The 27,757-nt window shown below is 47.8% G+C and overlaps 1 protein-coding gene across 5 annotated transcripts in view; it reads right to left on the reverse strand.

Moving 5' to 3' along the window:
- AK9 (adenylate kinase 9) overlaps positions 1-27,757 on the reverse strand; it is a 406,441-nt gene that overhangs the window by 249,734 nt on the left and 128,950 nt on the right. For all 5 annotated transcript variants that reach the window (XM_063917113.1, XM_063917112.1, XM_063917116.1 and 2 more), the window contains exon 10: positions 7,983-8,084. In XM_063917113.1, coding sequence (XP_063773183.1) covers positions 7,983-8,084 — 102 coding nt within the window. The remainder of the gene's footprint in view (positions 1-7,982; positions 8,085-27,757) is intronic.

The raw sequence follows: 27,757 nt of genomic DNA on the forward strand, positions 1-27,757 counted from the left end.
GCGTAAATACTTCTGCCCAGAAAGTTTGGAGAAGGGGACATGACCAGAAAATATGGTATACATGCCCTATCTCTCCGCAATTTCTCCAGCATAGTGGTGAGCAGGAGGGCCAGAAGGTGTGCAGTCTGTCTGGGGTCAGGTATAATCTATTCAGTAGTTTAACATGCATTTCTGAATGATTTAAACAGCGAGACATGCGAAATGTTAAACGGTATAATTTCTCCCATTGTGACTCTGCTATGGGAATACCCAAGTCTCCCTCCCAGCGCCTCTGAGCATTAGACTTTTGGTATGGGACTAATGAGATGAGTGTGTTGTACCAATAAGTTATATCTTTAGTTGATGAAGATAATACCATGCGGGATCGGATAGACTGAGCCAGAGAGCTGGGGGGAGTTTGTACTGTGGGTAGGCTTTGGAACCAGTGTCTGATCTGAAAGTAGTGAAACAGTTCAGCACTTGGGAGGGAGAATTTATCGTGCAATTGGGCGAATGAAAGGAAGGTAGTTCCATCTAATAGGTCTCCAAGGGTATGAATATTACAAGCAGTCCACGTAGAGATACGTAAGTTGGGAATTAACTTACTCACTGCTTTAAGTGAAAGGGTCATGTGGGGGGTAGTAATGCTAGGAAGTTTACTCATCAAATTATCCCATATTCGTAAGGAAGAAGCCGTAGAGGGAAGAACATTCAAACCATTGGGACGGAGGACCTTAGGAGTCCACAGCAAATCTGCTAAGGGGTATCCTATGCACCCGACCTCCTCAATGTGAGCCCAGAGGGGAGCGGGATTGGATATGTTCCAAGATTTCAGTTGGGCAAGCACACATGCTTCCTGGTACATACTTAGGTCAGGCAATGCGAGACCTCCTCTGTGTCGGGGAAGAATCATTCTAGCATGTGCCAGTTTTGGGGGGTGCGATTTCCATAGGTATCTCGTCAGAACAACTTTGCATTTATCGAGGTACGGTTTGGGAAAAGAATAAGGTATAGTGCGAAATAAATACATGAGTTTGGGTAATAAGGACATTTTAAAGGCAGATAAACGTCCCAGCCAGGATATCTCATACAGCAACCACGAGGCTGTCAGGGTCTGGAGAGTGAGTATCAGGGGGGGGAGATTTAAATCGAACACAGCCGAGGAGGTAGGGGGGATATGTATCCCGAGGTATGTAAGTGAGTTGAGTTTCCAGTTGTATGGATATTGAGAACGTAAAGCGGCCGTGAGTGTATCGGGTAATTGGACAGGCAAAGCTTCGGTTTTAGTTGTATTCAGTTTGTAGTATGATGCCTCACTGAAGTCGTGTAATATGGAATGTAGTTGCGGGAGAGAGGAGGAGGGTTGAGATACGAAGAGGAGAACGTCGTCGGCAAAGAGACACAATTTATGGGAGAGTCCGCCATGGGTCAGGCCTGGGAATGCAGTATCTGCTCTAATTTTAGCTGCCAGGGGTTCAATACCAAGAGCATATATCAAAGGTGAGAGAGGGCAGCCCTGGCGGGTACCATTAGTGATTGGGAAGGCGTCCGACAAAAATCCATTACTAAAAACTCTTGCTGACGGTAAGGTATATAATGCTAAGATTGACGCCAGAATCTGGGCCGAGAAGCCAAATTTAACCAAAACAGTACGCATATATAGCCAATTCAGTCTGTCGAACGCCTTCTCAGCATCCAATGAGAGTAATAAGAATCCCTCTGTGCCAGGGGCCCTATCTATCAGGTTAAAAACTCTGCGGGTATTGTCAGAGGCCTGTCTGCCAGGCATAAACCCAGCTTGATCGGGGTGAATCAACAGCGGTAGATAAACACTAAGTCGGGATGCTATCAATTTAGCATATAGCTTGACATCACTATTAAGTAATGCGATTGGTCTGTAGTTGTGACAGTGGGCAGGGTCTTTCCCAGGCTTGGGGATAGCTACTACCTGAGCCTCCAGCATTTCTTTAGGGAAGGTACCAGTATTAGTTATCTCATTAAACAGAGCGGTCAAAGTGGGGGAGAGACGGTCTGCAAAGGAAGCATAGAAGTCGTTAATAAACCCATCGGGGCCAGGGGCTTTATCCTTAGGGAGAGCTTTAATCGTGGATTCGACCTCTGTTACGGTCCAAGGAGCATTTAAGGCGTCTAGCTGATCATGGGTTAGGGTAGGGAGATTGATAGAAGAAAGGAACGCTTGAATAGAGTCAGGGGTAGGCTGGAATGTAAGGGGGTCAGAATGTAAGTTATACAGTTTAGTATAATAGTCTGCGAATTGGTTAGCAATATCTAAGGGGTTAGCAAGCTTAGAGCCTGTGGAGGAAAGGATGAATTTAATTCTGTTACGAGCTTGTTGGGCACGAAGTCTGCGGGCTAGCATTTTACCGGGTCTGTTACCTACTAAATAGAATTTCTGCCGTAGTCTATTGAGAGCTATTTGGGTTCTAAAAACCAAGAGTTTTTGTAATTGGCTGCGGATGTCAGCAAGTTCCTTACGTAAAAGTCGGGTGGGGCGTATCTTATTCTTGTCTTCAGCTATTTTAAGTCTTTGTTCCAAGTCTAGTTGGAGTCTTTTGGTTTGCTTTTTAAGCGTTGCTCCAGCCTGAATAGCAGAGCCGCGAACAACCGCTTTTAACGCGCACCAGTAGTTTGGTAAAGATGTGCCCGAAGGGGAATTGGTATCTGTATATAGGGATAAGCTGTCTGAGATAATCTTTTTGGCCAACGCGTCATGTAACAAATGGGGAGATAGTCGCCATGGTCTGGGGGGGGGCGGGGCCAGGTCCAATGTGCCACTTCCAGAATAACGGAGCATGGTCGGACCAGGTGATAGGTAGGATATCCACCCCACCAGACTCCTGCAAGGTCCATTTATCGCATAACACGAGGTCAATTCGTGAGTATGAATTGTGAACTGGTGAAAAGAACGTGTAGTCTCTACCTGAGGGGTTGCGGATTCGCCAAATGTCATATAAGTCAAATTCCGCTACCACATTACGCAGCGCTAGTGAGGGGCCAGAGCGAGTTTTAGGTGTAGTTGAAGAGGGCTGGGACGATTTATCCAGTTTGGGGTCTAGTACTAAGTTAAAGTCTCCTAGGAGAATTAGGGAGCCGACCCGGACCTTCTGGATAAGTAAGCATAGCTTCCGAATAAAGGCCACTTGATTCGAGTTAGGTGCGTATAGAGATACTATTGTGACGGATTTACCCTCCAAAATACCCGTGAGAATTAGGTACCGTCCTGCTTTATCTGCAATTTGTGAGTGGAGAATAAAGGGGACACCATTTCTAAACAGCAGAGCTACTCCATTTCTTTTAAAGGGTCCGTTAGCGAAGAAACCAGTAGTGAACCTATGATCCTTCAATACAGGGGGGTTATGTGAGGAAAAGTGAGTTTCTTGTAGGGCAACTATATCGGCTTTATACTTATGGAAGGAGGATAGAGCTTATCTACGTTTATTGGGGGAGTTTAAGCCCTTAACGTTCAATGAGAGAATACCAACCATACTTATTCAGTTAGAATATCATGCAAGTGACGGCATCCCATCCGGATGGGGGGGGGGGGAGGGGGGCACAAAAATCACGGAAACGGGGCAATATGCGTAGACATAGTAAAACAAAAGGGAAAGAAAATTAAATCGACCCAGCATATCGGGTCTGCATAGCTACTGCAGGGGAAAAATGAATGCAGTAGAGAAACGAGGGGCAGGCAGACTCTTCAATCCGCCCAGAGTCATTAAGAAAACAGATAGATAATATATAAGGGGAATAACTGCACATCTCCATCTAAACATATGTGGTACGTGGGGTATAAATACATATCAGAAAAACACAAATATATCACAAAATGCTCTGGCGTATCTTGCTAGCGGGAAGACCTCCGTCTGCTGCAATTAGCGAATACTAGAAAGATAGGCCAGTAAACAGGTAAACAGGTAAACTGGGGCGAGAGCTGAGCGACCACACTTAAGTAGGAGAGTATGCGCTATATGAATTAGTGGGAATACGGTGTATCTCACCTAGAGGGGTTCGAGAGCCGTAAGGGCTACAATAGACAGAATATAATATAGACGGTAACTCTAACGAAATACGAAAAGGCATGTTAGAACAAAACATTAATTACGTAATACGATCACTCAGTGGACCATTCCGAGCGATGAGGAGGACGTCTCTCATGGGAGGATGGTAGTTTCACCGAGATGTCCCAGTCCTCGAGCAGCTTCACTCCGGCTTCCAGTTCTGATATAATAAACGTAGAGCTGTCATAGAATACAATCAGCTTCACTGGAAAGCCCCACCTATAACGGATATCTTGGGCCCGGAGGGCGGTGGTAATCGGGGCTAAACTGCGTCTTTTAGAAAGGGTGATTGCGGAAAAGTCCGGAAACAGTTGCAAGCCTCCTAGGGTATCAGAGTTCTCTGCATCTCGAGTAGCTTGGAGAATACGTTCCTTAACAGTGAAGAAGTGCACCCGGAGTAATGTATCTCTAGGTAAGGAGCTGGAGAGGAACCGAGGTTTAGGAAGGCGATGAATTCTGTCAATGAGCAGCTCCGCATCAGATGCTTCAGGTAGCAGTTTACGGAACAGGGCCATCGCGTATTTCGTCAGATCGGAGTTATCAACCGAATCGGGTATTCCACGTATTTTAATATTGTTCCGTCTGGAACGGTCCTCCATATCTGCCATTTTGTTTTTGACCATGTCCAGCTCGTTTTGTTGTTGGTCGTGAGCTGTGATGAGCTCATTATGTGACGTCACCAATTCTTCCAGTTCTAGAGTGTCGGTTCTATCGCCAATGGCTGTCAGCTCCTCCTTAACTTCCCGTATAGCAGCTGTGAGGTCGCGAGTTAAGTCCGATTTGAAGGCCGACAAGACTTGGCAAAGGGTCTTCACGGTAAGGGGAGCGTCAGAGCTCGGGTCTATGCCCGACAATGAGAGCGAACTGGGCAGATCGGATGTGTTCGGACTTTTCGTGGAGGGGGCCGACACTCTTCGAGGCAGCGGGGACGTCTGATTTTGTTTCCGAATCGGGAGAGATACCTGAGGAGGTAGCATGCCCTTTGCTTTTTTAGGTGCCATAGTGAGATAGAGGGAAAAAAGGACTTGAGAAAAATAGATGATCTGAGGATAATGCAGCAGCTGGGTCCCTCTAGACTGATGTGCTATAAAGTAGACAGGATGCTGTTTTTCAGACGTATTCCCATGTTAAACGGTAAGACTCTGGGCGGAGATAGCGCATATTAGGGGTCACATCTTGCCGGGCTGGATGAGTATAGAGACGAGGGTTGTTTCAAGCTCGGTAATGATGGTAGGAAGACTCCAGGCAGGGCTGAGAGTAGTGACAGTTTAGTATGGTAGGGCACAATTAAATTGCAGAGCGTATTGCAGTGGCTGCAACCAGCAGCTTATTATATGTCTTCAATAGGTAGAGGGTGATTACAGATGTACAGCATGCAGGATGTGTGGGCTCAGAGGATGTCACAGAGCAGCTATGTAGTAGCTCTCAGGAGCTGTTAGGAGGAATCCAAGATGGCCACCGCCAGAGTTATCAGGCCAGAGACTCCACTTCCACTGGCTTTTGCATGCACAGGGAGGGAGCTGTCGGTTTTCGGTAGGTACCTGAGGGTCTGGGGAGGGTCTCCGCCGATCAGGGTAAGTGTTGGGTGCCCACAGGAGGTCCGCCGGGTCCCGCCGCGGCCGTGAGCGGGTCCCGGAGCTCGGCGCCGGGCTGTCCCCAAACTCGAGGCCCCGGCCTCTGGAGGATGCGTAGGCCCCGAACTCGGAGCTGCGGAGATCAGTTCTCAGCGTCACTGGAGGTCACTCCGGGCAGCCCACAGCAGGCAGCAGCTCACTGGGGGGGATCAGGAGCCAGCAGAGGCTGATATAGGGAGATTGTGGGTATATTAAAGCTCTTATATCCAGGAGCTCCAGCTCAACGTGACCAGTTAGGACAGCGTCCAAGCCACGCCCCCTGTAGTTTATTTTTTATTGCACTTATTCTGAGCAGTAAAAGATTAACTATAAATCCCATAAGGGCAGTTGTGACATCTATGAGTTGCTTGATGAAGTGAGGTGTGTAAGGGCAGGGGGTGTCCGTTGTGTTACGAGGCAGTGTTTGTTCCCCTCATCTGACAGCGTGACCAGGCAAAAACACTGCAGGAGCAGCCTATCATAAAAGTGACTGCCAGAAATTTAATGAGTATACAGAATAGGACAAACAGACAGTGGGACTGGGACTTTGCTTCATCTGGGATATAGGTGTCTACGTTCTAGTCTCCCTCTCCCCCCTCTATCTCTCTCTCTCCTCACCTCTCTCTCCCTCTCTTTCTCCTCTCTCTCTCTTCTGTTTCCCCCCCTTCACTCCCTCTCTCTCCTCCCTTTCTCTCCCCCTCTCTCTCCCTCCCTCTCTCCTCTGCCTCCCCTTACTCCCTCTCTCCCCATCTCTTCCTCCCTTTCTCTTATCCCTCCCTCTCTCCCCCTCCCACCCTCTCTCCAGTCCTCTTTTGCCTCTCTCCATCCCTCCATCCCCACCCTCCCTACTCTCACTTCCTCTTCCCTGTCTCTCTCCTCCTTCCACCGCTTTTCTACTTCCCTCTTTCTCCGCCCCCCATTGGCATTTCTATAATGGGTACACGGGCCCCTTGGTCCAGGGTGGCCCACACTGCATACTCTGCACTCATGTTTTATTACTTACCTTTCTAAAGTCCAGTAGCAGGCACTGCAGACATGGCAAAAATCAGACAAAATGGCTGCTGTGCATGCGCAATAGTGATTAGTCTCCGGAACATGTCCATGCATCTGAGGAGTAACTGCCAGCCAGCGCAGCTCCTGCGGCTGGCCGGGAGAACCTCTTCGCTGCCCGGGTCGCAGTGGCTGCGTGTGACGTGACGTCATGCAGCCGCCGCGGACCCCCCCCCAAATGGTCCATCCATGCCTGCGTTGGCCGGACTGCACCCCCTAAACGGTGGCTTAACGCCGCCGTCCAGCCACCTCCTGCCCAGCGACCGCCTCTGCCTGTCAATCAGGCAGAGACGATCGCTAGGCAACGACGGCATGCGCAGTTCCGACCCGATCGCTGCGCAGTGATAAACTGCAGCGAGCGACCGGGTCGGAATGACCCCCAAAGTTAATACATTACTTAGATCATGTTAACCGGATTGAGAGTACAACTTTAAACATGCTACCCTTCCAGCATGTATACAGTTGTAATGCTGATCTTTTGACATGCTCTAAGTGACATGTTAACCTTGTTCACATGCCAGGTCCTGCATTCTAGAATCAACATACTGTAGTCACAGTCAATCCCACATACTCATACTGTTCAGCACTTCCCCCTCTTTTTCACAGTCATACTCTTTCCCACATACACTAATTGTAAAATAGTTGTAGACCTGCCCAATAGGTGATGCACATGCTAATAAAATGTGCTGTGCAATGTTTCATGCTATAAATTGCAGTGTGTTTGTGCCGCTGCTCTGTCACTTAGTAACCAGCCAGCTTGCTGCAGCCTTTGTCCTAAACTGGATGAATACAATATTGTGAGTGGTGAGGTGGTCACAATTGACAGGGAATTAATGTTATTGGGGTTAATAATACTGTAGGAATAAAAAAAGGCCCAAATTATGTGATTTTAGGGTTTTTTTAACCAATTTTTGAAGAAAAAAAAAATACAGATCCAAAACCAAAAACACGAGAATGGTTTTGGCAAAACCTAAACACAAAGTTAATACAGATCCAAAACCAAAACCCAGGGGTCGGCACATATCTCTAATCATTTTATAACATATACTTGTTAATGCTAGCTAAAAGTAGCTTGGTTGCTATGGGCAATCTGTCATCTTGCCCACTTCGCCACTCTTTGGATGGTTTAATACATTTCCCCCTCTGTTTTGGATGGAGGTGCAACAATACAATGATAGTTTGAAAGGCATAGTTAATCACTCTGGTTTAGTGTTTTTTTAATTGTATAGTGTAAATCTGGAACAGCATTTGCATCACTCACATCCTCCTGCCCTTCAAGTATCTCTACTTCTTCAGCGTTGTAGAGTTTCATCACAACAGCTCCATGTCGAAGACCCAAAGATTCAAGACGGTATATCACAGACTGAAACACATATAAACAAAAGAGTAACATTTTATAAAACTAGACTTACAAAACCCAAACAATTTTCTACACTTCGAAAAGCAAATATTTAGAGAAATTTCTAAATTTTTCTTTACTCTTTTCACGTGTTTTACTTTTAGGTAAATTGTATAAATCTATATATACTACAGTGTTTTAAAAAAAATGCTGGGTATATTTATTTATAACCTGTATTTTTTTTGTTCTGTTAGATTTCCAAGTATACTGGTAACCGCTAGAAGAATCAAGAAGTTATGGACCCAGAAATAAATGAGAACATTATATAGTGTGTGTTGATCAGAGAAAACATCCTTAATTAATGAAATTCACTAATTTATAAAGTGTATTCATAAGGTCCCCTGGTGAAAATGTTTGCATCAATTCTTGTGTTCAGCTTGACATAAAAGAAACAAACTAACAACGTATTTGCCAGAGTTCCTGCAACAGAGACACAAAAAACTTCTCACCTATAGTAAGTGAGTAGTTCCACTTTGATATTTGTTAAAAGATATTTTATATTTTATATGGAATACATTGGGCTGGATGTAAAGCCGCCCGAGTTCGACGGCCATGTGGGATGCCGGCAGAACTCGGACATTTTTTTATAGGGGCAATCACTAACAAGGCATGGTTTTGCCTTGTAAGTGATTGCCCCTTTAAAAAAAAATCTGAGTTTGGCCGGCAGCCCGCACGACCGCCGAACTCGGCGGCTTTACATCTGGCCCATTTTGTTTTGTGTAATTCCTTTTGAGTCATGCTGGACACAAGAATTGACACAAATACATATTCATATATATATTGGTAGATGCTCAATTAGCTTAGTGATATCATTCAGGTGCTCAAAAGGGAGGGGTATTTCTAAGCAAGAAAAAAAGGCATTTGTTTCCCCCAGCACCCTGAATGATAACCGTAACCAGATATAAATTCCACATAATAATAGAATTCAGAGATCTTCGTTACACATATTTGCGCAAATGTGTGAATATGCCCCAAAGCCGCATTAAGGCGTCTCTGTATATTTGGGGTCCCTAGCGCTATATCTAGGTGCAGGGTGTGGCACCCCAAAACACCAGCATAAGCCAGAAAGCCCAGCGTAGCATACCAGTGAAAAAACTATAGTGTTAATAAATTAGTATTTAGGAAGCCGAAGCTATAGAGAAAGTGATACAAAAATGAAATGCAATTAAAATAGAGAAATAGTGTTAAAAAATTAATAAGTGAAAAGTGTTAGTAGAATGTAAAGGTATGCCACACTAAGGCCATCCAGCTCAGCCAGTACAGAGGCACCACACCTCACACCTCCATTCCCCCCCGCCTGACTGGCTGTTCTATGTATGTATATATTTTAATGTTAGATCGCTACTAGGTTTATAAGAATATTGTTAGTAACCAGTCATATATGTGTGATACTGTGTATAACCCTTATTAGAAATGTTGGAAACAGCGTTGTTATATTTGCTCCTATAAAGTATTGCACATGTAGTTTGTTTACATTTTGTATGTTAGTAACTGAGTGGTTTCTATGGTAACCTCTCTTTCAGCCCCAACACGTTAGCTGGTCGGATCAAGGTACGTGTCACTTCCTGGTGGACATGACCGGAAACCGGGCGGCGTGATTGGAGGCAGCGAGGAGGACTGGTGTGGGTTTAAGGTATTTAAACACTCAATTTTTGTTTGTATGGTTATCCTGATGAAGGGGCTGCGACCCCGAAACTGTTGATATGATGACAGCACTGCAATAAAGCACTTTATGCACCTTTGAAAGACTCCAAGTGCCGCCTGTTTGGGAAACTATATATATATATATATATATATATAATTTATATAAATATATATTATACACATATATATATTATACACATATAGATATATAAATATATCGGCACTCAGGCAGGTCTTTTGAAGTGTTACAAATTTGGATATTTGATGGTGTTATTTAAGAAACCATTCAATATTTTTAAGGGATGGATACTACATTTATGTCAGAAAGGCCATCGTTCATGGTTGAAAAAATAAGATTTTACTCACCGGTAAATCTATTTCTCGTAGACCGTAGTGGATGCTGGGGACTCCGTAAGGACCATGGGGAATAGACGGGCTCCGCAGGAGACTGGGCACTCTAAGAAAGATTTAGTACTACTGGTGTGCACTGGCTCCTCCCTCTATGCCCCTCCTCCAGACCTCAGTTAAGGAAACTGTGCCCGGAAGAGCTGACATTACAAGGAAAGGATTGTGGAATCCAGGGTAAGACTCATACCAGCCACACCAATCACACCGTATAACTTGCGATAACATACCCAGTTAACAGTATGAACAACAACAAAGCATCAGCCACGGATGCCAAAATAACATAACCCTTTATTAAGCAATAACTATATACACGTATTGCAGAAAGTCCGCACTTGGGACGGGCGCCCAGCATCCACTACGGACTACGAGAAATAGATTTACCGGTGAGTAAAATCTTATTTTCTCTAACGTCCTAGTGGATGCTGGGGACTCCGTAAGGACCATGGGGATTATACCAAAGCTCCCAAACGGGCGGGAGAGTGCGGATGACTCTGCAGCACCGAATGGGCAAACACAAGGTCCTCCTCAGCCAGGGTATCAAACTTGTAGAACTTAGCAAAGGTGTTTGAACCCGTCCAAGTAGCTGCTCGGCAAAGCTGTAATGCCGAGACCCCTCGGGCAGCCGCCCAAGAAGAGCCCACTTTCCTTGTGGAATGGGCTTTCACTGATTTTGGATGCGGCAATCCAGCCGCAGAATGAGCCTGCTGAATCGTGTTACAGATCCAGCGAGCAATAGTTTGCTTTGAAGCAGGAGCACCCAGCTTGTTGGATGCATACAGGATAAACAGCGAGTCAGTTTTCCTGACTCCAGCCGTCCTGGCTACATAGATCTTCAAAGCCCTGACTACATCAAGCAACTTGGAATCCTCCAAGTCACGAGTAGCCGCAGGCACCACAATAGGTTGGTTCAAATGAAAAAAAGACACCACCTTCGGCAGAAATTGCGGACGAGTCCGTAATCCTGCCCTGTCCATATGGAAAACCAGATAGGGGCTTTTACATGACAAAGCCTCCAATTCTGACACACGCCTAGCCGAAGCTAAGGCCAATAGCATGACCACTTTCCACGTGAGATATTTTAACTCCACGGTCTTAAGTGGCTCAAACCAGTGAGATTTCAGGAAACTCAACACCACGTTAAGATCCCAAAGTGCCACTGGTGGCACAAAAGGGGGCTGAATATGCAGCACTCCCTATACAACGTCTGGACTTCAGGAAGAGAAGTCAGTTCTTTTGAAAGAAAATGGATAGGGCCGAAACCTGGACCCTAATGGAACCCAATTTCAGGCCCAATGTCATTCCCGACTGTAGGAAGTGAAGGAAATGGCCCAGCTGGAATTCCTCCGTAGGGGCATTCCTGGCCTCACACCAAGCAACATTCTTTTCCGCCATATACGGTGATAATGTTTAGCAGTCACCTCCTTCCTAGCCTTTATCAGTGTAGGAATAACCACATCCGGAATGCCTTTTTCTGCCCGGATCCGGCGTTCAACCGCCATGCCAACAAACGCAGCCGCGGTAAGTCCTGGAACAGACAGGGCCCCTGCTGCAACAAGTCCTGTCTGAAAGGTAGAGGCTATGGGTCCTTTGTGAGCATTTCTTGCAGATCTGGATACCAAGTCCTTCTTGGCCTATCCGGAACAATGAGTATTGTTCTCACTCCTCCTTTTCCTATGATTCTCATCACCTTGGGTATGAGAGGAAGAGGAGGAAACACATAAACCGACTGGAACATCCACGGTGTCCCCAGTGCGTCTACAGCTATCGCCTGAGGGTCTCTTGACCTGGCGCAATACCTCTGTAGCTTTTTGTTGAGGCGGGATGCCATCATGTCCACCTGTGGCAGTTCCTACCGACCTACAATCTGCGCGAAGACTTCTTGATGAAGTCCCCACTCTCCCGGGTGGAGGTCGTGCCTGCTGAGGAAGTCTGCTTCCCAGTTGTCCACTCCCGGAATGAACACTGCTGACAGTGCTCGTACGTGATTCTCCGCCCATCGAAGAATTCTGGTGGCTTCCGCCATCGCCACCCTGCTCCTTGTGCCGCCTTGGCGGTTTACATGAGCCACTGCGGTGATGCTGTCTGATTGAGTCAGCACCAATTGGTTGCGAAGCAGGGTCTCCGCTTAACTTAGGGCGTTGTATATGGCCCTTAATTTCAGGATATTGATGTGAAGGCAAGTCTCCTGACTTGACCACAGCCCTTGAAAATTTCTTCCCTATGTGACTGCCCCCCACCCTCGGAGGCCTGCATCCGTGGTCACCAAGACCCAGTCCTGAATGCCGAATCTGCGACCTTCGAGAAGGTGAGCACTCTGCAGCCACCACAGGAGAGACACCCTGGCCCAGGGGGATAGGGTGATTAACCGATGCATCTGAAGATGTGATCCGGACCACTTGTCCAGTAAGTCCCATTGGAAGGTCCTCTCATGGAACCTGCCGAAGGGAATGGCCTCGTATGGATGCCACCATCCTACCCAGGACTCGAGTGCTGTTGATGCACTGACACCTGTTTTGGTTTTAATAGATTCCTGACCAGTGTCACGAGCTCCTGAGCTCTCTCTATCGGGAGATAACCCTTTTCTGGTCTGTGTCTAGGAGAGGCAGATGAGCTGTAGGAACCAACTGCGACTTTGGAATATATAGAATCCAGCCGTGTTGCCGTTACACTTCCAGAGAAAGTGATACGCTGTTCAGCCACTGCTCTCTTGATCTCGCTTTTATGAGGAGATCGTCCAAGTACGTGATAATAGTGACACCTTGCTTCCGCAGGAGCACCCTCATTTCCGCCATTACCTTGGTGAATATTCTCGGGCCGTGGAGAGACCAAACGGCAACGTCTGAAATTGGTAATGACAATCCTGTACCGTAATTCTGAGGTACGCCTGATGAGGTGGATAAATGGGGACATGAAGGTATGCCTCCTTTATGTCCCGAGTCACGATAAAATCTCCCCCTTTCAGGCTTGTAACGACCGCTCTTAGCGATTCCATCTTGAACTTGAACCTTTTCAGGTATATGTTCAGGGATTTTAAATTCAATATGGGTCTGACCGAACCGTCTGGTTTCGGGACTACCACATGGTCGAATAATAACCCCCTCCTTGTCGAAGGAGGGGAACCTTGACCACCACCTGTTGAAGATACAACTTGTGAATTGCAGTTAACCCTGTTTCCCTCTCGTGGGGAGAAGCCGGCAGGGCCGTCAGTGAGGAGGCATCTTCTCAAAGTCCAGCTTGTATCGCTGAGACACAATATCTATTGCCCAGGGATCTAACAGGGAGTGAACCCACTTGTTGCTGTACTTACGAAAGCGTGCCCCCACCGGGCCTAGCTCCGTTTGTGGAGCCCCAGCGACATGCGGTGGATCTTCATAGAGGTCGGGGAGGACTTCTGTTCCTGAGAACTAGCTGTGTTGTGCAGCTTCTTTCCTCTGGTCCCGCCTCTGGCAATAAAGGACGCACCTCGGACGTTCTTGTTTCTTTGTTCGAAAAGCTGCATTTGATAATGACGTGCTTTCCTAGGCTGTGCAGGAATATAAGGCAAAATATCAGAATTACCAGCTATAGCCGTGGAGACCAGGTCCGAGAACCCTTCTCCACACAATCCTCAGCCTTCCATATGCCACTTAAGTTGGCATCATCTGTCCATTGCATATTCAACAGGACATGTCAAGCAGAAATCGACATAGCTTTGACTCTAGGACCCAGTATACTCATGTCTCCTTGGGCATGTTTGATTATATATATCTCTTAAGACAGCATCTTTAATATATATACATATCTCTCTATATACATATATATATACATATATACATACTAAGGTCTCAATTTCTGCTGATAAGGTACCTGTCCACGCCGCCACAGCGCTATAAACCCATGCCGACACAATCGCCGGTCTGAGTAGTGTACCAGAATGTGCACGCTATCTGCAGGATCCCTGAGAATAGCTAGGGCTACCTTCTGGGCAAACGTGACACCCCAGGGGAAGATTCCCATCACATCCTGGCCCTAGTGGGGAAAGGATACTGCCTGAGAATTCTTTGTGGGAAGCTGCAGTCTCTTGTCTGGAGATTCCCGCTCTTTTTCATCATGAGAGGAGGGAAATTTACCTCAGCTTTCTTCCCCTTAAACATGTGTACCCTTGTGTCAGGGACAAATGAGTCATCAGTCATATGCAAATCATCTTTTATTACAATAATCATATATTGAATACTTTTCTGCCATTTTGGCTGTAACTTTGCATTATCGTAGTCGACACTGGAGTCGAACTCCGTGTCGATATCAGTGTTTATTATTTTGGATAGTGAGCATTGTGAGACTCTGAAGGTCTCTGCGCCATAGGGACAGACATGGGTAGATTTCCTGTCTGTTCTCTAATCTTTTGTGCAATAAATTCACCTTAGCACATACACATATCCAAACAGGTGTCGGCGTTGTCGACGGAGACACCCTCTCACACACATATTTGCTCCATCTCCTCCTTAGGGGAGCCTTTTACCTCAGACATGTCGACATACACGTACCGACACACCACACACACAGGGGATGCTCTATTTGAAGACAGTTCCCCCACAAGGTCCTTAGGAGAGACAGAGAGAGAGTATGCCAGCACACACCCCAGCGCTATATGACCCAGGAATCACACAGTAACTTAGTGTTAACCCAGTAGCTGCTGTATATATTGTTTTTACGCCAAATTTATGTGCCCCCCCCTCTCTTTTTCACCCTCTTCTATCGTGCTTCTGCAGGGGAGAGCCTGGGGAGCTTCCTCTCAGCGGAGCTGTGGAGAGAAAATGGCGCTGGTGAGTGCTGAGGAAGAAGCCCCGCCCCCTCAGCGGCGGGCTTCTGTCCCGCGATTTTGTGTAAAAATAATGGCGGGGGCTCATGCATATTACAGTGCCCAGCTGTATATATGCTGCTTTTTGCCAGCAGGTACTCAATTGCTGCCCAGGGCGCCCCCCCCCTGCGCCCTGCACCCTACAGTGACCGGAGTGTGTGGGTTAGTGTGGGAGCAATGGCGCACAGCTGCAGTGCTGTGCGCTACCTCATATGAAGACAGGAGTCTTCTGCCGCCGATTTTGACATCTTCTTGCTTCAACCCGCCGGCTTCTGTCTTCTGGCTCTGCGAGGGGGACGGCGGTGCGGCTCCGGGATCGGACGACCAAGGTTAAGTTCCTGTATTCGATCCCTCTGGAGCTAATGGTGTCCAGTAGCCTAAGAAGCGCAACCTAGCCGCAGTTAGTAGGTTTGCTTCTCTCCCCTCAGTCCCACGTAGCAGAGAGTCTGTTGCCAGCAGAAGCTCTCTGAAAATAAAAAACCTAACTAAAATACTTTCTTAATAGCAAGCTCAGGAGAGCTCACTAAAATGCACCCAGCTCCTTCCGGGCACAGATTCTAACTGAGGTCTGGAGGAGGGGCATAGAGGGAGGAGCCAGTGCACACCAGTAGTACTAAATCTTTCTTAGAGTGCCCAGTCTCCTGCGGAGCCCGTCTATTCCCCATGGTCCTTACGGTGTCCCCAGCATCCACTAGGACGTTAGAGAAATGTCTGAAAGGCAAAGTGTACAGTTGTGGGGTTTTCTGTGTTTTTTATTTATTATTTTATTTATTTATGTTTTTATTTAATAAAATGTATTAATTATTTTAATTTTTTTTGTGGGGTGGGGTGGGGGGCGCCAAATTACTGCCTTGCCCCGGGTGACAGGAATCCTAGTTTCGGCCCTGTTCAGCTTTTCTATCTGTTCAGTTTTATAATCACTTTTCCATTGTGAGAAGTTTTCCTTCTGTTATCAATGTTGCTATTCCAAGGCTTTTGGGTACACAACATTTTTTGTCTTTGCATCTCCATTTCTGTCAGTTATTTTAGGTCATTGAATTATGGTTCTTTATGTCAGTTATTACAGTTCATTATAGTTTTCATCCAAACATCCAGTGGCAGGCCTAGAACAGGCTCCAAGGGTCAAAGTTCTGCCCTGCATACTCCAACAGGAGGTCTGACCGGGACCCCAACCCCCTAGTATGTTACCACTCTGTAATGTTTTCTTCCACATACATCCAGTGGAAAAGCCTGAAACAGGCTCCCTGTGTCAAAGTTCTGCCCAGCGTACACAGATGGGAGGTCTAACGGGCAGGGCCGGTGCAAGGTAATTTGGCACCCTAGGCAAAACTTATGCGCCCCCCCCCCCCCCACACACACACTCTGTGCCTCTCATACCCTTCACTGTCAAACAGCCCCCCCCCCTTTATTCTGTCACTCAGCAAACCCCCCCCCCCCCCAATCTATGTCTCTCAGCAACGTTCACTGGCGACTACTCTGTCTCACGTGTGCCTGTGAGCCGTGGGCGCAGCAGTCTGTAATGTTGGCATCGCGCTCCCCGGTTCCTGGAAGCCTGCAAAGTGGGAGGCAGTTGTGCCGTCCAGCTGTCCCCATATGTAGTCTGCATTGTGCTGTCCGCCCTCTCCGCATCTGTATGTGCTGCATTGTGGTGCTGGCCCCCACCCCATCTGTATGTACTGCATTATGTTGCCCCATATTAATATATATATATATATATATATATATGTAGAGAGAGAGAACTCACCAGCCTGTGTACAGGTAAGCCCACTAATGGTGCTATCAGATGACGTCTTACGGCTTCACTTGGATGGCCGTCTGGCCAGCAAGCCTCTGCATCCATTGACAGAACAACACCCCTGCTCCCCTACGCCAGTACATCATTATGTCACACCGGACCAGCACTCTCCCTCACTGAATCAGCTGCTCCAGTACCTTCTGGATCCAAATAAATAATTTTCCATACAAACACACAGCGGCACTTGGAGTCTTAATTTTAACTTTCACACTGGGCAACTTTGAGCTGAAAGCAGGTCACTGTTGGTGTGTTGAACTGCTTTCAGTCGCCCAGTGTGTATGCCCCAGCGATTACCGCTGATGCGCGCTCCCGCTTCATCGCCGGCAGCCGCCATTCATCTGCTGGTATTACAAGTAGATGAACGGCGGGGTGAACAGCTTTCCATAGCCGTTCACCCCCGGTGACATCGCTGGGAAGTGGGGAAAAAATTGCTCAGTGTGTATACACATTAAGTGTATTCATAATCTATATCCAACATTTTGGGGCTGGATCGCCCCTTTGTCAAGGGGATTTACCTTGGCAAAGGGGCAATCCAGTCCCGAAACGTTGGGTATAGATATGAATACACTAAGTTACATTTAAGACTCTGGTGCCGCTGTGTGTTTGTATAATTTTTTTTTTTAAATAATAGTAAATAAATAAATAAGAATTTACTTACCGATAATTCTATTTCTCGGAGTCCGTAGTGGATGCTGGGGTTCCTGAAAGGACCATGGGGAATAGCGGCTCCGCAGGAGACAGGGCACAAAAGTAAAGCTTTCCGATCAGGTGGTGTGCACTGGCTCCTCCCCCTATGACCCTCCTCCAAGCCAGTTAGGTACTGTGCCCGGACGAGCGTACACAATAAGGGAGGAATTTTGAATCCCGGGTAAGACTCATACCAGCCACACCAATCACACCGTACAACTTGTGATCAAAACCAGTTAACAGTATGATAACAGAGGAGCCTCTGAAAGATGGCTTCTTAACAATAACCCGAATTAGTTAACAATAACTATGTACAATTATTGCAGATAATCCGCACTTGGGATGGGCGCCCAGCATCCACTACGGACTCCGAGAAATAGAATTATCGGTAAGTAAATTCTTATTTTCTCTATCGTCCTAGTGGATGCTGGGGTTCCTGAAAGGACCATGGGGATTATACCAAAGCTCCCAAACGGGCGGGAGAGTGCGGATGACTCTGCAGCACCGAATGAGAGAACTCCAGGTCCTCCTTAGCCAGAGTATCAAATTTGTAAAATTTTACAAACGTGTTCTCCCCTGACCACGTAGCTGCTCGGCAAAGTTGTAATGCCGAGACCCCTCGGGCAGCCGCCCAAGATGAGCCCACCTTCCTTGTGGAGTGGGCCTTTACAGATTTAGGCTGTGGCAGGCCTGCCACAGAATGTGCAAGTTGGATTGTGCTACAGATCCAACGAGCAATCGTCTGCTTAGACGCAGGAGCACCCATCTTGTTGGGTGCATACAATATAAACAACGAGTCAGATTTTCTGACTCCAGCTGTCCTTGCAATATATATTTTTAATGCTCTGACAACGTCCAGTAACTTGGAGTCCTCCAAGTCACTTGTAGCCGCAGGCACTACAATAGGCTGGTTCAGATGAAATGCTGACACCACCTTAGGGAGAAAATGCGGACGAGTCCGCAGTTCTGCCCTGTCCGAATGGAAAATCAGATATGGGCTTTTGTAAGATAAAGCTGCCAGTTCTGACACTCTCCTGGCCGAAGCCAGGGCTAGTAACATGGTCACTTTCCATGTGAGATATTTTAAATCCACCTTTTTTAGTGGTTCAAACCAATGAGATTTTAGAAATTCCAAAACCACATTGAGATCCCACGGTGCCACTGGAGGCACCACAGGAGGCTGTATATGCAGCACTCCCTTAACAAAAGTCTGGACTTCAGGAACTGAAGCCAATTCTTTTTGAAAGAAAATCGACAGGGCCGAAATTTGAACCTTAATAGATCCCAATTTGAGACCCATAGACAATCCTGATTGCAGGAAATGTAGGAATCGACCCAGTTGAAATTCCTCCGTCGGAGCACTCCGATCCTCGCACCACGCAACATATCTTCGCCAAATGCGGTGATAGTGTTGCACGGTTACTTCCTTCCTTGCTTTAATCAAAGTAGGAATGACTTCTTCCGGCATGCCTTTTTCCTTTAGGATCCGGCGTTCAACCGCCATGCCGTCAAACGCAGCCGCGGTAAGTCTTGAAACAGACAGGGACCCTGCTGAAGCAAGTCCCTCCTTAGAGGTAGAGGCCACGGATCTTCCGTGATCATCTCTTGAAGTTCCGGGTACCAAGTCCTTCTTGGCCAATCCGGAACCACTAGTATCGTTCTTACGCCTCTTTGCCGTATAATTCTCAATACTTTTGGTATGAGAGGCAGAGGAGGAAACACATACACCGACTGGTACACCCAAGGCGTTACCAGCGCGTCCACAGCTATTGCCTGCGGATCTCTTGACCTGGCGCAATACCTGTCCAGTTTTTTGTTGAGGCGAGACGCCATCATGTCCACCATTGGTCTTTCCCAACGGGTTACCAGCATGTGGAAGACTTCCGGATGAAGTCCCCACTCTCCCGGGTGAAGGTCGTGTCTGCTGAGGAAGTCTGCTTCCCAGTTGTCCACTCCCGGGATGAACACTGCTGACAGTGCTATCACATGATTCTCTGCCCAGCGAAGAATCCTTGCAGCTTCTGCCATTGCACTCCTGCTTCTTGTGCCGCCCTGTCTGTTCACATGGGCGACTGCCGTGATGTTGTCCGACTGGATCAACACCGGTTTTCCTTGAAGCAGAGGTTCTGCCTGGCTTAGAGCATTGTAGATTGCTCTTAGTTCCAGAATGTTTATGTGAAGAGACGTTTCCAGGCTCGTCCACACTCCCTGGAAGTTTCTTCCTTGTGTGACTGCTCCCCAGCCTCTCAGGCTGGCGTCCGTGGTCACCAGGATCCAATCCTGTATGCCGAATCTGCGGCCCTCCAATAGATGAGCACTCTGCAACCACCACAGAAGAGATACCCTTGTCCTTGGAGACAGGGTTATCCGCTGGTGCATCTGAAGATGCGACCCTGACCATTTGTCTAACAGATCCCTCTGGAAAATTCGTGCATGGAATCTGCCGAATGGAATTGCTTCGTAAGAAGCCACCATTTTTCCCAGGACTCTTGTGCATTGATGTACAGACACCTTTCCTGGTTTTAGGAGGTTCCTGACAAGCTCGGACAACTCCTTGGCTTTTGCCTCCGGGAGAAAAACCTTTTTCTGAACCGTGTCCAGAATCATCCCTAGGAACAGCAGACGAGTTGTCGGCATTAACTGGGATTTTGGAATATTCAGAATCCAGCCGTGCTGTTTTAGCACTTCTTGAGACAGTGCTAATCCCCTCTCTAGCTGTTCTCTGGACCTTGCCCTTATTAGGAGATCGTCCAAGTATGGGATAATTAATACGCCTTTTCTTCGAAGAAGAATCATCATCTCGGCCATTACCTTTGTAAAGACCCGAGGTGCCGTGGACAATCCGAACGGCAGCGTCTGAAACTGATAGTGACAGTTTTGTACAACGAACCTGAGGTACCCCTGGTGTGAGGGGTAAATTGGAACGTGGAGGTACGCATCCTTGATGTCCAAGGACACCATAAAGTCCCCTTCTTCCAGGTTCGCTATCACTGCTCTGAGTGACTCCATTTTGAACTTGAACTTCTTTATGTACAGGTTCAAGGACTTCAGATTTATAATAGGTCTTACCGAGCCGTCCGGCTTCGGTACCACAAATAGAGTGGAATAATACCCCTTTCCCTGTTGTAGAAGAGGTACCTTGACTATCACCTGCTGAGAGTACAGCTTGTGAATGGCTTCCAAAACCGTCTCCCTTTCGGAGGGGGACGTTGGTAAAGCAGACTTCAGGAAACGGCGAGGCGGATCTGTCTCTAGTTCCAACCTGTACCCCTGAGATATTATCTGCAGGATCCAGGGATCTACCTGCGAGTGAGCCCACTGCGCGCTGAAATGCTTGAGACGACCGCCCACCGCCCCCGAGTCCGCTTGAGAAGCCCCAGCGTCATGCTGAGGCTTTTGTAGAAGCGGGGGAGGGCTTCTGTTCCTGGGAAGGAGCTGCCTGTTGGTGTCTCTTCCCCCTTCCTCTGCCTTGTGGCAGATATGAATATCCCTTTGCTCTCTTGTTTTTAAAGGAACGAAAGGACTGCGGTTGAAAAGTCGGTGTCTTTTTCTGTTGGGGAGTAGCTTGAGGTAAAAAGGTGGATTTCCCGGCTGTAGCCGTGGCCACCAAATCTGATAGACCGACTCCAAATAACTCCTCCCCTTTATACGGCAAAACTTCCATATGCCGTTTTGAGTCCGCATCGCCTGACCACTGTCGCGTCCATAAACTTCTTCTGGCCGAAATGGACATAGCACTTACCCGTGATGCCAGTGTGCAGATATCCCTCTGTGCATCACGCATATAAAGAAATGCATCCTTTATTTGCTCTAAAGACAGTAAAACATTGTCCCTATCCAGGGTATCAATATTTTCAATCAGGGACTCTGACCAAACTACTCCAGCACTGCACATCCAGGCTGACGCTATAGCTGGTCGTAGTATAACACCTGTATGTGTGTATATACTTTTTTGGATATTTTCCATCCTCCTATCTGTTGGATCTTTAAGTGCGGCCGTCTCAGGAGAGGGTAACGCCACTTGTTTAGATAAGCGTGTGAGCGCCTTATCCACCCTAGGAGGTGTTTCCCAGCGCGCCCTAACCTCTGACGGGAAAGGGTATAAAGCTAATAACTTCTTTGAAATTAGCATCTTTTTATCGGGGGCAACCCACGCTTCATCACATACATCATTTAGTTCTTCTGATTCAGGAAAAACTATAGGTAGTTTTTTCACACCCCACATAATACCCTGTTTAGTGGTACCAGTAGTATCAGCTAAATGTAACGCCTCCTTCATTGCCAAAATCATATAACGTGTGGCCCTACTGGAAAATACGGTTGATTCGTCACCGTCGCCACTGGAATCAGTGCCTGTGTCTGGGTCTGTGTCGACCGACTGAGGCAAAGGGCGTTTTACAGCCCCTGACGGTGTTTGAGGCGCCTGGACAGGCACTAACTGATTGTCCGGCCGTCTCATGTCGACAAACGACTGCTTTAGCGTGTTGACACTATCCCGTAATTCCATAAATAAAGGCATCCATTCTGGTGTCGACCCCCTAGGAGGTGACATCCCCATATTTGGCAATTGCTCCGCCTCCACACCAATATCGTCCTCATACATGTCGACACACACGTACCGACACACAGCAGACACACAGGGAATGCTCTTAACGAAGACAGGACCCCACTAGCCCTTTGGGGAGACAGAGGGAGAGTTTGCCAGCACACACCAAAAGCGCTATATATGACAGGGATAGCCTTATAATAAGTGCTCCCTGTATAGCTGCTTTTATAATATAATTTTTGCCACTATTTTGCCCCCCCTCTCTTGTTTTACCCTGTTTCTGTAGTGCAGTGCAGGGGAGAGACCTGGGAGCCGTCCTGACCAGCGGAGCTGTGTAAGGAAAATGGCGCTGTGTGCTGAGGAGATAGGCCCCGCCCCTTTTCCGGCGGGCTCGTCTCCCGCTCTTTAGTGTATTCTGGCAGGGGTTAAATATCTCCATATAGCCCCGGAGGCTATATGTGAGGTATTTTTTAGCCAAATAGGTTTTCATTTGCCTCCCAGGGCGCTCCCCTCCCAGCGCCCTGCACCCTCAGTGACTGCCGTGTGAAGTGTGCTGAGAGGAAAATGGCGCACAGCTGCAGTGCTGTGCGCTACCTTTAGAAGACTGAGGAGTCTTCTGCCGCCGATTCTGGACCTCTTCATGTTTCAGCATCTGCAAGGGGGCCGGCGGCGAGGCTCCGGTGACCATCCAGGCTGTACCTGTGATCGTCCCTCTGGAGCTGATGTCCAGTAGCCAAGAAGCCAATCCATCCTGCACGCAGGTGAGTTCACTTCTTCTCCCCTAAGTCCCTCGTTGCAGTGATCCTGTTGCCAGCAGGACTCACTGTAAAATAAAAAACCTAAGCTAAACTTTCTCTAAGCAGCTCTTTAGGAGAGCCACCTAGATTGCACCCTTCTCGGCCGGGCACAAAAATCTAACTGGCTTGGAGGAGGGTCATAGGGGGAGGAGCCAGTGCACACCACCTGATCGGAAAGCTTTACTTTTGTGCCCTGTCTCCTGCGGAGCCGCTATTCCCCATGGTCCTTTCAGGAACCCCAGCATCCACTAGGACGATAGAGAAATATATATATATATACATATATATGTATATATATATATATACGCAATATCTACACCATTATATGTTGCTGTACAGTACTTGGCTTGTTATGGCCTCTCCAGCTGTGATGTCACTACAAGTTCCAGCACATTCAGCTGACAAGATCTGCTGGGACTTGTAGTCCCACTACATATGGACAGGCGCAGTCAGCAATCAAATTACTCTTAGAGCCCCTACCTGTTCTTAAACAGCTCATGTACCAGAGCTGTCCCCAACTGCATAAGACCAATCTGTCTGTGGACAGCAGGGACGGACTGGGAACTAAAAAAATTTCTAGAAGTGGCCACATGTGGGTGGCACCAAATCAATGGTAGGCGGAGCCAACACCAAAGTAGGCGGGACAGTACACAAGGCCATAAATATGGGGTGCGAGCAGTGCCATCGCGAAAAGGTCCTCGGGGCAGCACCCTGTGCTTTGGATGTACTTAGAATTGAAACTTTTGTTTCCATGTGCCTCCAGACTGGCACTGCACTGTAAATGCACAGTATGAGCCCAAATTCACATTACGCCACACAGTAGGAGCCAAATTCACATTACACCACACAGTATGAGCCCAAATTCACATTACCCCACACAGTATGAGCCAAATTCACATTACGCCACAGTATGAGCCGAAAATCACATTACGCCACACAGTATGAGCTGAAATTCACATTACACCACACAGTATGAGCCAAATTCACATTAACCCCGCACAGTATGAGCTGAAATTCACATTAAGTATTTCCCCAGAAGTGCCAGTTACAAATACCACCAGAGGTGCCAGATACAGATAATCCCCCAGTAGTGCCCATCGCCGCCGCTGCTGGTTTGCTGCCGCTACTTGTCCTCCTCACTGATGCCTCCTGCGGTGGTGGCCATTTGAAACATGGCACCGGCCGTCAGCATATCAAAGCTTGCGGTCCATCAGCCAATCAAGAGCCGCTGCTTCTGGTCCGCAAGTTCTGATTGGCTGATGGGCGACACCACATTTAGAATGGCCGGCAGCAGGGGGCGGGTTGTTGAGAGAATTGATCGGCACGCAAGGTGCTGACCGCCGAGTGGGATTCAGTCAGGGCCAGTTCTCCTGATAGTGGGTGGTGGCCGCTGCATGCACCGCACTACATTGGGTCGGCTGGCGGGGAGGTGGCCCCGCACACCAATAACCCCAGAATTTGCCAAACTGTGTTTAATCCCTGTGCTCCTTGCATGTAGCTGTTGATGGGCATCAGCTTACCTACCTCAGCAATATCTCCCTAATGGTGGGTACTCACTGGTAGATATATCTGCCGATCAATTGATCGGCAGATATATCTATGGACGGATCGGGCAGTGTGTTGAGCATACACACTGCCCGATCCGTTGGGGACTGACGTCATGAACTGGATGGGCGTGTACACACGCCCGCCCAGTTCAGCTGTCAATCACCGCCGGCCGCCACATCATGTGTACGGGCTGCCGGCTGGTTGCCCATACACACACAGCGATGCGCCAATATATCGGTAGATATATTGGCCGTCGGCTGTGCTGCGGGGCCGACGCGATACGTCTTTGAACAACGGAGTTCACAGATGTATCGCGTGTACATACTGGCCGATGGTCCCGCAATATATATTGGCCGTTCAAGAGAACGGCTGATATATCGGCCACTGTGTAGGGGCCATAATTCAAATGTATTTCATTTAAATATCCACTGGGGCTTGCCCCAAAGCAAAACTAATGGCCAGTCTGACCCTGTCTAACACATAATGTAACTTTAATGGACATACACTGGACCCATGCACTGACAATAAGATGATGCTATCTAGATATCATATTGGTGACTAAGTTTGTAAATAGTGAGTACACTAGCTCTGTGCTGGATCCACATAGCTGGCGATGGAGGGGAGGAATTGGAAATCGCGGGCCGTGGGAGGGGCGGAGTTTCGGAAGGGGGCGGAGCCTTAGCTTCTGGATGGTGCTGCTGCTGTAACCAGGAAAAAAAAAATAATCCTGGGGGAAGGAGATCAGGCCAGGGAAGTCTGCACTGAAGGGCCTCCACTCTGCTGTTCTGCAGCAGCTGTCGTGATGCCGACAAGTGAAGAGCCTCTGCTCAGACTGCCCTGCAGGACTCTTATGGCAGTGTGACGTCTCCCTTGCACACCCTGCCCTCCGGCTTTCCTGGACTTGCAGGAGGCTCAGGGAAAAAACTTTTACCCAGGCTTGCCTACCCTCCTAGCGGGAGGCTGAATGCAGGAGGGAACTAGAGCATCTGATGACGGGGAGGGAGGGCAGCTCTCCCCATAGTGACCGACCGCTGCCCGCAGTGCGCTCAGCTCAGTGCAGTGATACAACAGCACGGGCTGCTGGGAAGGTAGGGTAGGAGAGAAGCGCCCTCTCTCCCTATACGCTGCTTTGAATGATCTGCTTCAGCTGCGCTGTGTGCGATCCGGGGAGGAAGGTGATTGTCACACGCAGGCTAGGGTGGTCCTGTCACTGTGCACATCGGCGGGTCCTCTTATCTGTCAGGGCGGGACGACGTCACCCTTTGATGTCGGCTCTGACCGGGACAGGTATCAAGTGTGCGGCGGGCGCGGCGATACCTGAGCGTACCCGGCCGCATACATGAATCACTGGTCGGCTCTAGTTTCTACATTAGAGTGTGCACCCGTTTGCACACCTATGAAACTACTGTTTTTTCAGGGCAGCATCAGCGGACCGCCCCTTCATGTCTCCCGCCCCTTCATGTCTCCCGCCCCTAGGCAGCTGCCTAAAGCTGCCTAGTGGAAGCGCCGGCCCTGCTAACGGGGCCCCAACGCCCTAATATTCCTTCTGGGATCCAATGTTACCACTCTGTGATTTTTTTCCCCTCCAAATCCATCCAGTGAGAGGGCCAGAACAGGCTCCCTGTGTCAAAATTCTGCCTGATGCATTCCGTCGTGAGGTCCGACCGGGACCACAACCCCCTAAAACCTGGCCAGGATGCTACTGAATCACCTAGCTTTGGTTTCATCCCAATCAGTGTAGTGGTGTCCGAATGCATAACTGGACAGACAAACAGACCAATGAAATTTATATATAATATTGCGATAAAGAAGCTGTGTACTGGAAGCACGCACTGACTGAATGCTGCTGCTGACTCTGCTACTGCCTGCTCACGAGCATTTTCAGTATTTCCTTATAAGCTTCTCTGTGGGTTTGGAAGCAGAAACTAGCTTCCCTTAGCATTGCATGGACAGACACCACTTGTGATAAGTAGTTTTTATTTTAGTCAGGATAACTACAGACCAGTAAAATGTTCAGGGCCCTGTCATTAGCTAACATAAACTTCTCTCTAGCTACCAACCAGCTGTTTAGGGATTAATTATACAGACAAATGACTTAAAGAGATCTTATATACCCTAGACTCCTCCTCTAACTCCCAGACTGACAGGCAAAAGACACTGAAATCAACAAGCAGGTAAACCACCCATTTTATCCTCCGAACGCATGACTTCCCAGGGATGACGAGCTAATTACCCCTGGTTCCTTTGTGGCACACTGCCCCTTTGCTTATATATATTATATATAAAAATTCTTGCACAGGGTACATGTAGACATGGGGCTGGCCCTGGCTGTGGCAATACTGACACAATATTATACCTTTCTGACATATACAATGGGCCGAAGATTAAGTTCTAGAAATGAAGAAAAACCCGGATTATTAAACGGTGTTATAAAGACATTCCTGCTGAACAAAAGGAATTTAATGTTTTATTGTTAGAAGTTTCCTACAGTCAGTGGTTATAGTTATTAATAAAATGATATATCTAAACTAAATAGTTTTCCTTTGTGCTGGTTTTGCTTATTCAGCTCCCGTAGCAATTGCCTCCTTGCAGTCAGCATCATCCTCCCACACAACCCCACTCTTCTTACTCAGCAACAACAACCCTACAAGTCCTTGGCTCTGATGCAACACAACTCCAGACTCCAACCTGCAGCACATCAAGATAGTCCACGTTATGGATCTATGTAGTTGGGCACTTGGGATGGTCTGAAGAAAAGTAATGTAATGCTCGGCTGTATATGTTTGCAATACCTTTTAAGCATGCACTTTATGAAAAATATTGTTAAGATGTTACAATATATATTTTTCCTTAGGTTATAATTGCTGAATTTCAAAACAATATCTGCAACTGCAGAGGCTTATCTTTTTATGATGATAATTTGTATAATTATTGTTGTTACTACTACTACTACAGATCTATATAATAATCTGTCCTGTCTACAACATGCATGCGCAGTGTGAGCCAAGGCTCACGCCGGCGTTCTAATGGCTGTCACTTCTGGTGCAACAGGTCTGCTGTAACTGCTGTGACTTTTTGCTGACCAAGTACAGCTTTAAAATTCGTCTCCTGGTATTGGACATTTTGTTTTATTAGGACAGATCCTAACAGCTGGATATAAGAAAGAGGACACGCTGGGAACCAGTAGGTGTGCAGCCGAGGGCAGGACAGAACGGGAATGGAGTGGGACAGAAAGGCGATGGAGTGGGTTCAGAGGAGCAGGCAGAGGAGTGGGACAGAGCAGGAGGAGGGACATGGTGGAGTGGAGCGGGGGACAGAAGGGAACGGGACAGAGGAGGGGACTGGACAGGGTGGAGCAGTGGACAGTGAGGGGGT

Source organism: Pseudophryne corroboree, chromosome 4, assembly GCF_028390025.1.
Source record: "Pseudophryne corroboree isolate aPseCor3 chromosome 4, aPseCor3.hap2, whole genome shotgun sequence".
NCBI classification, from domain to species: domain Eukaryota; kingdom Metazoa; phylum Chordata; class Amphibia; order Anura; family Myobatrachidae; genus Pseudophryne; species Pseudophryne corroboree.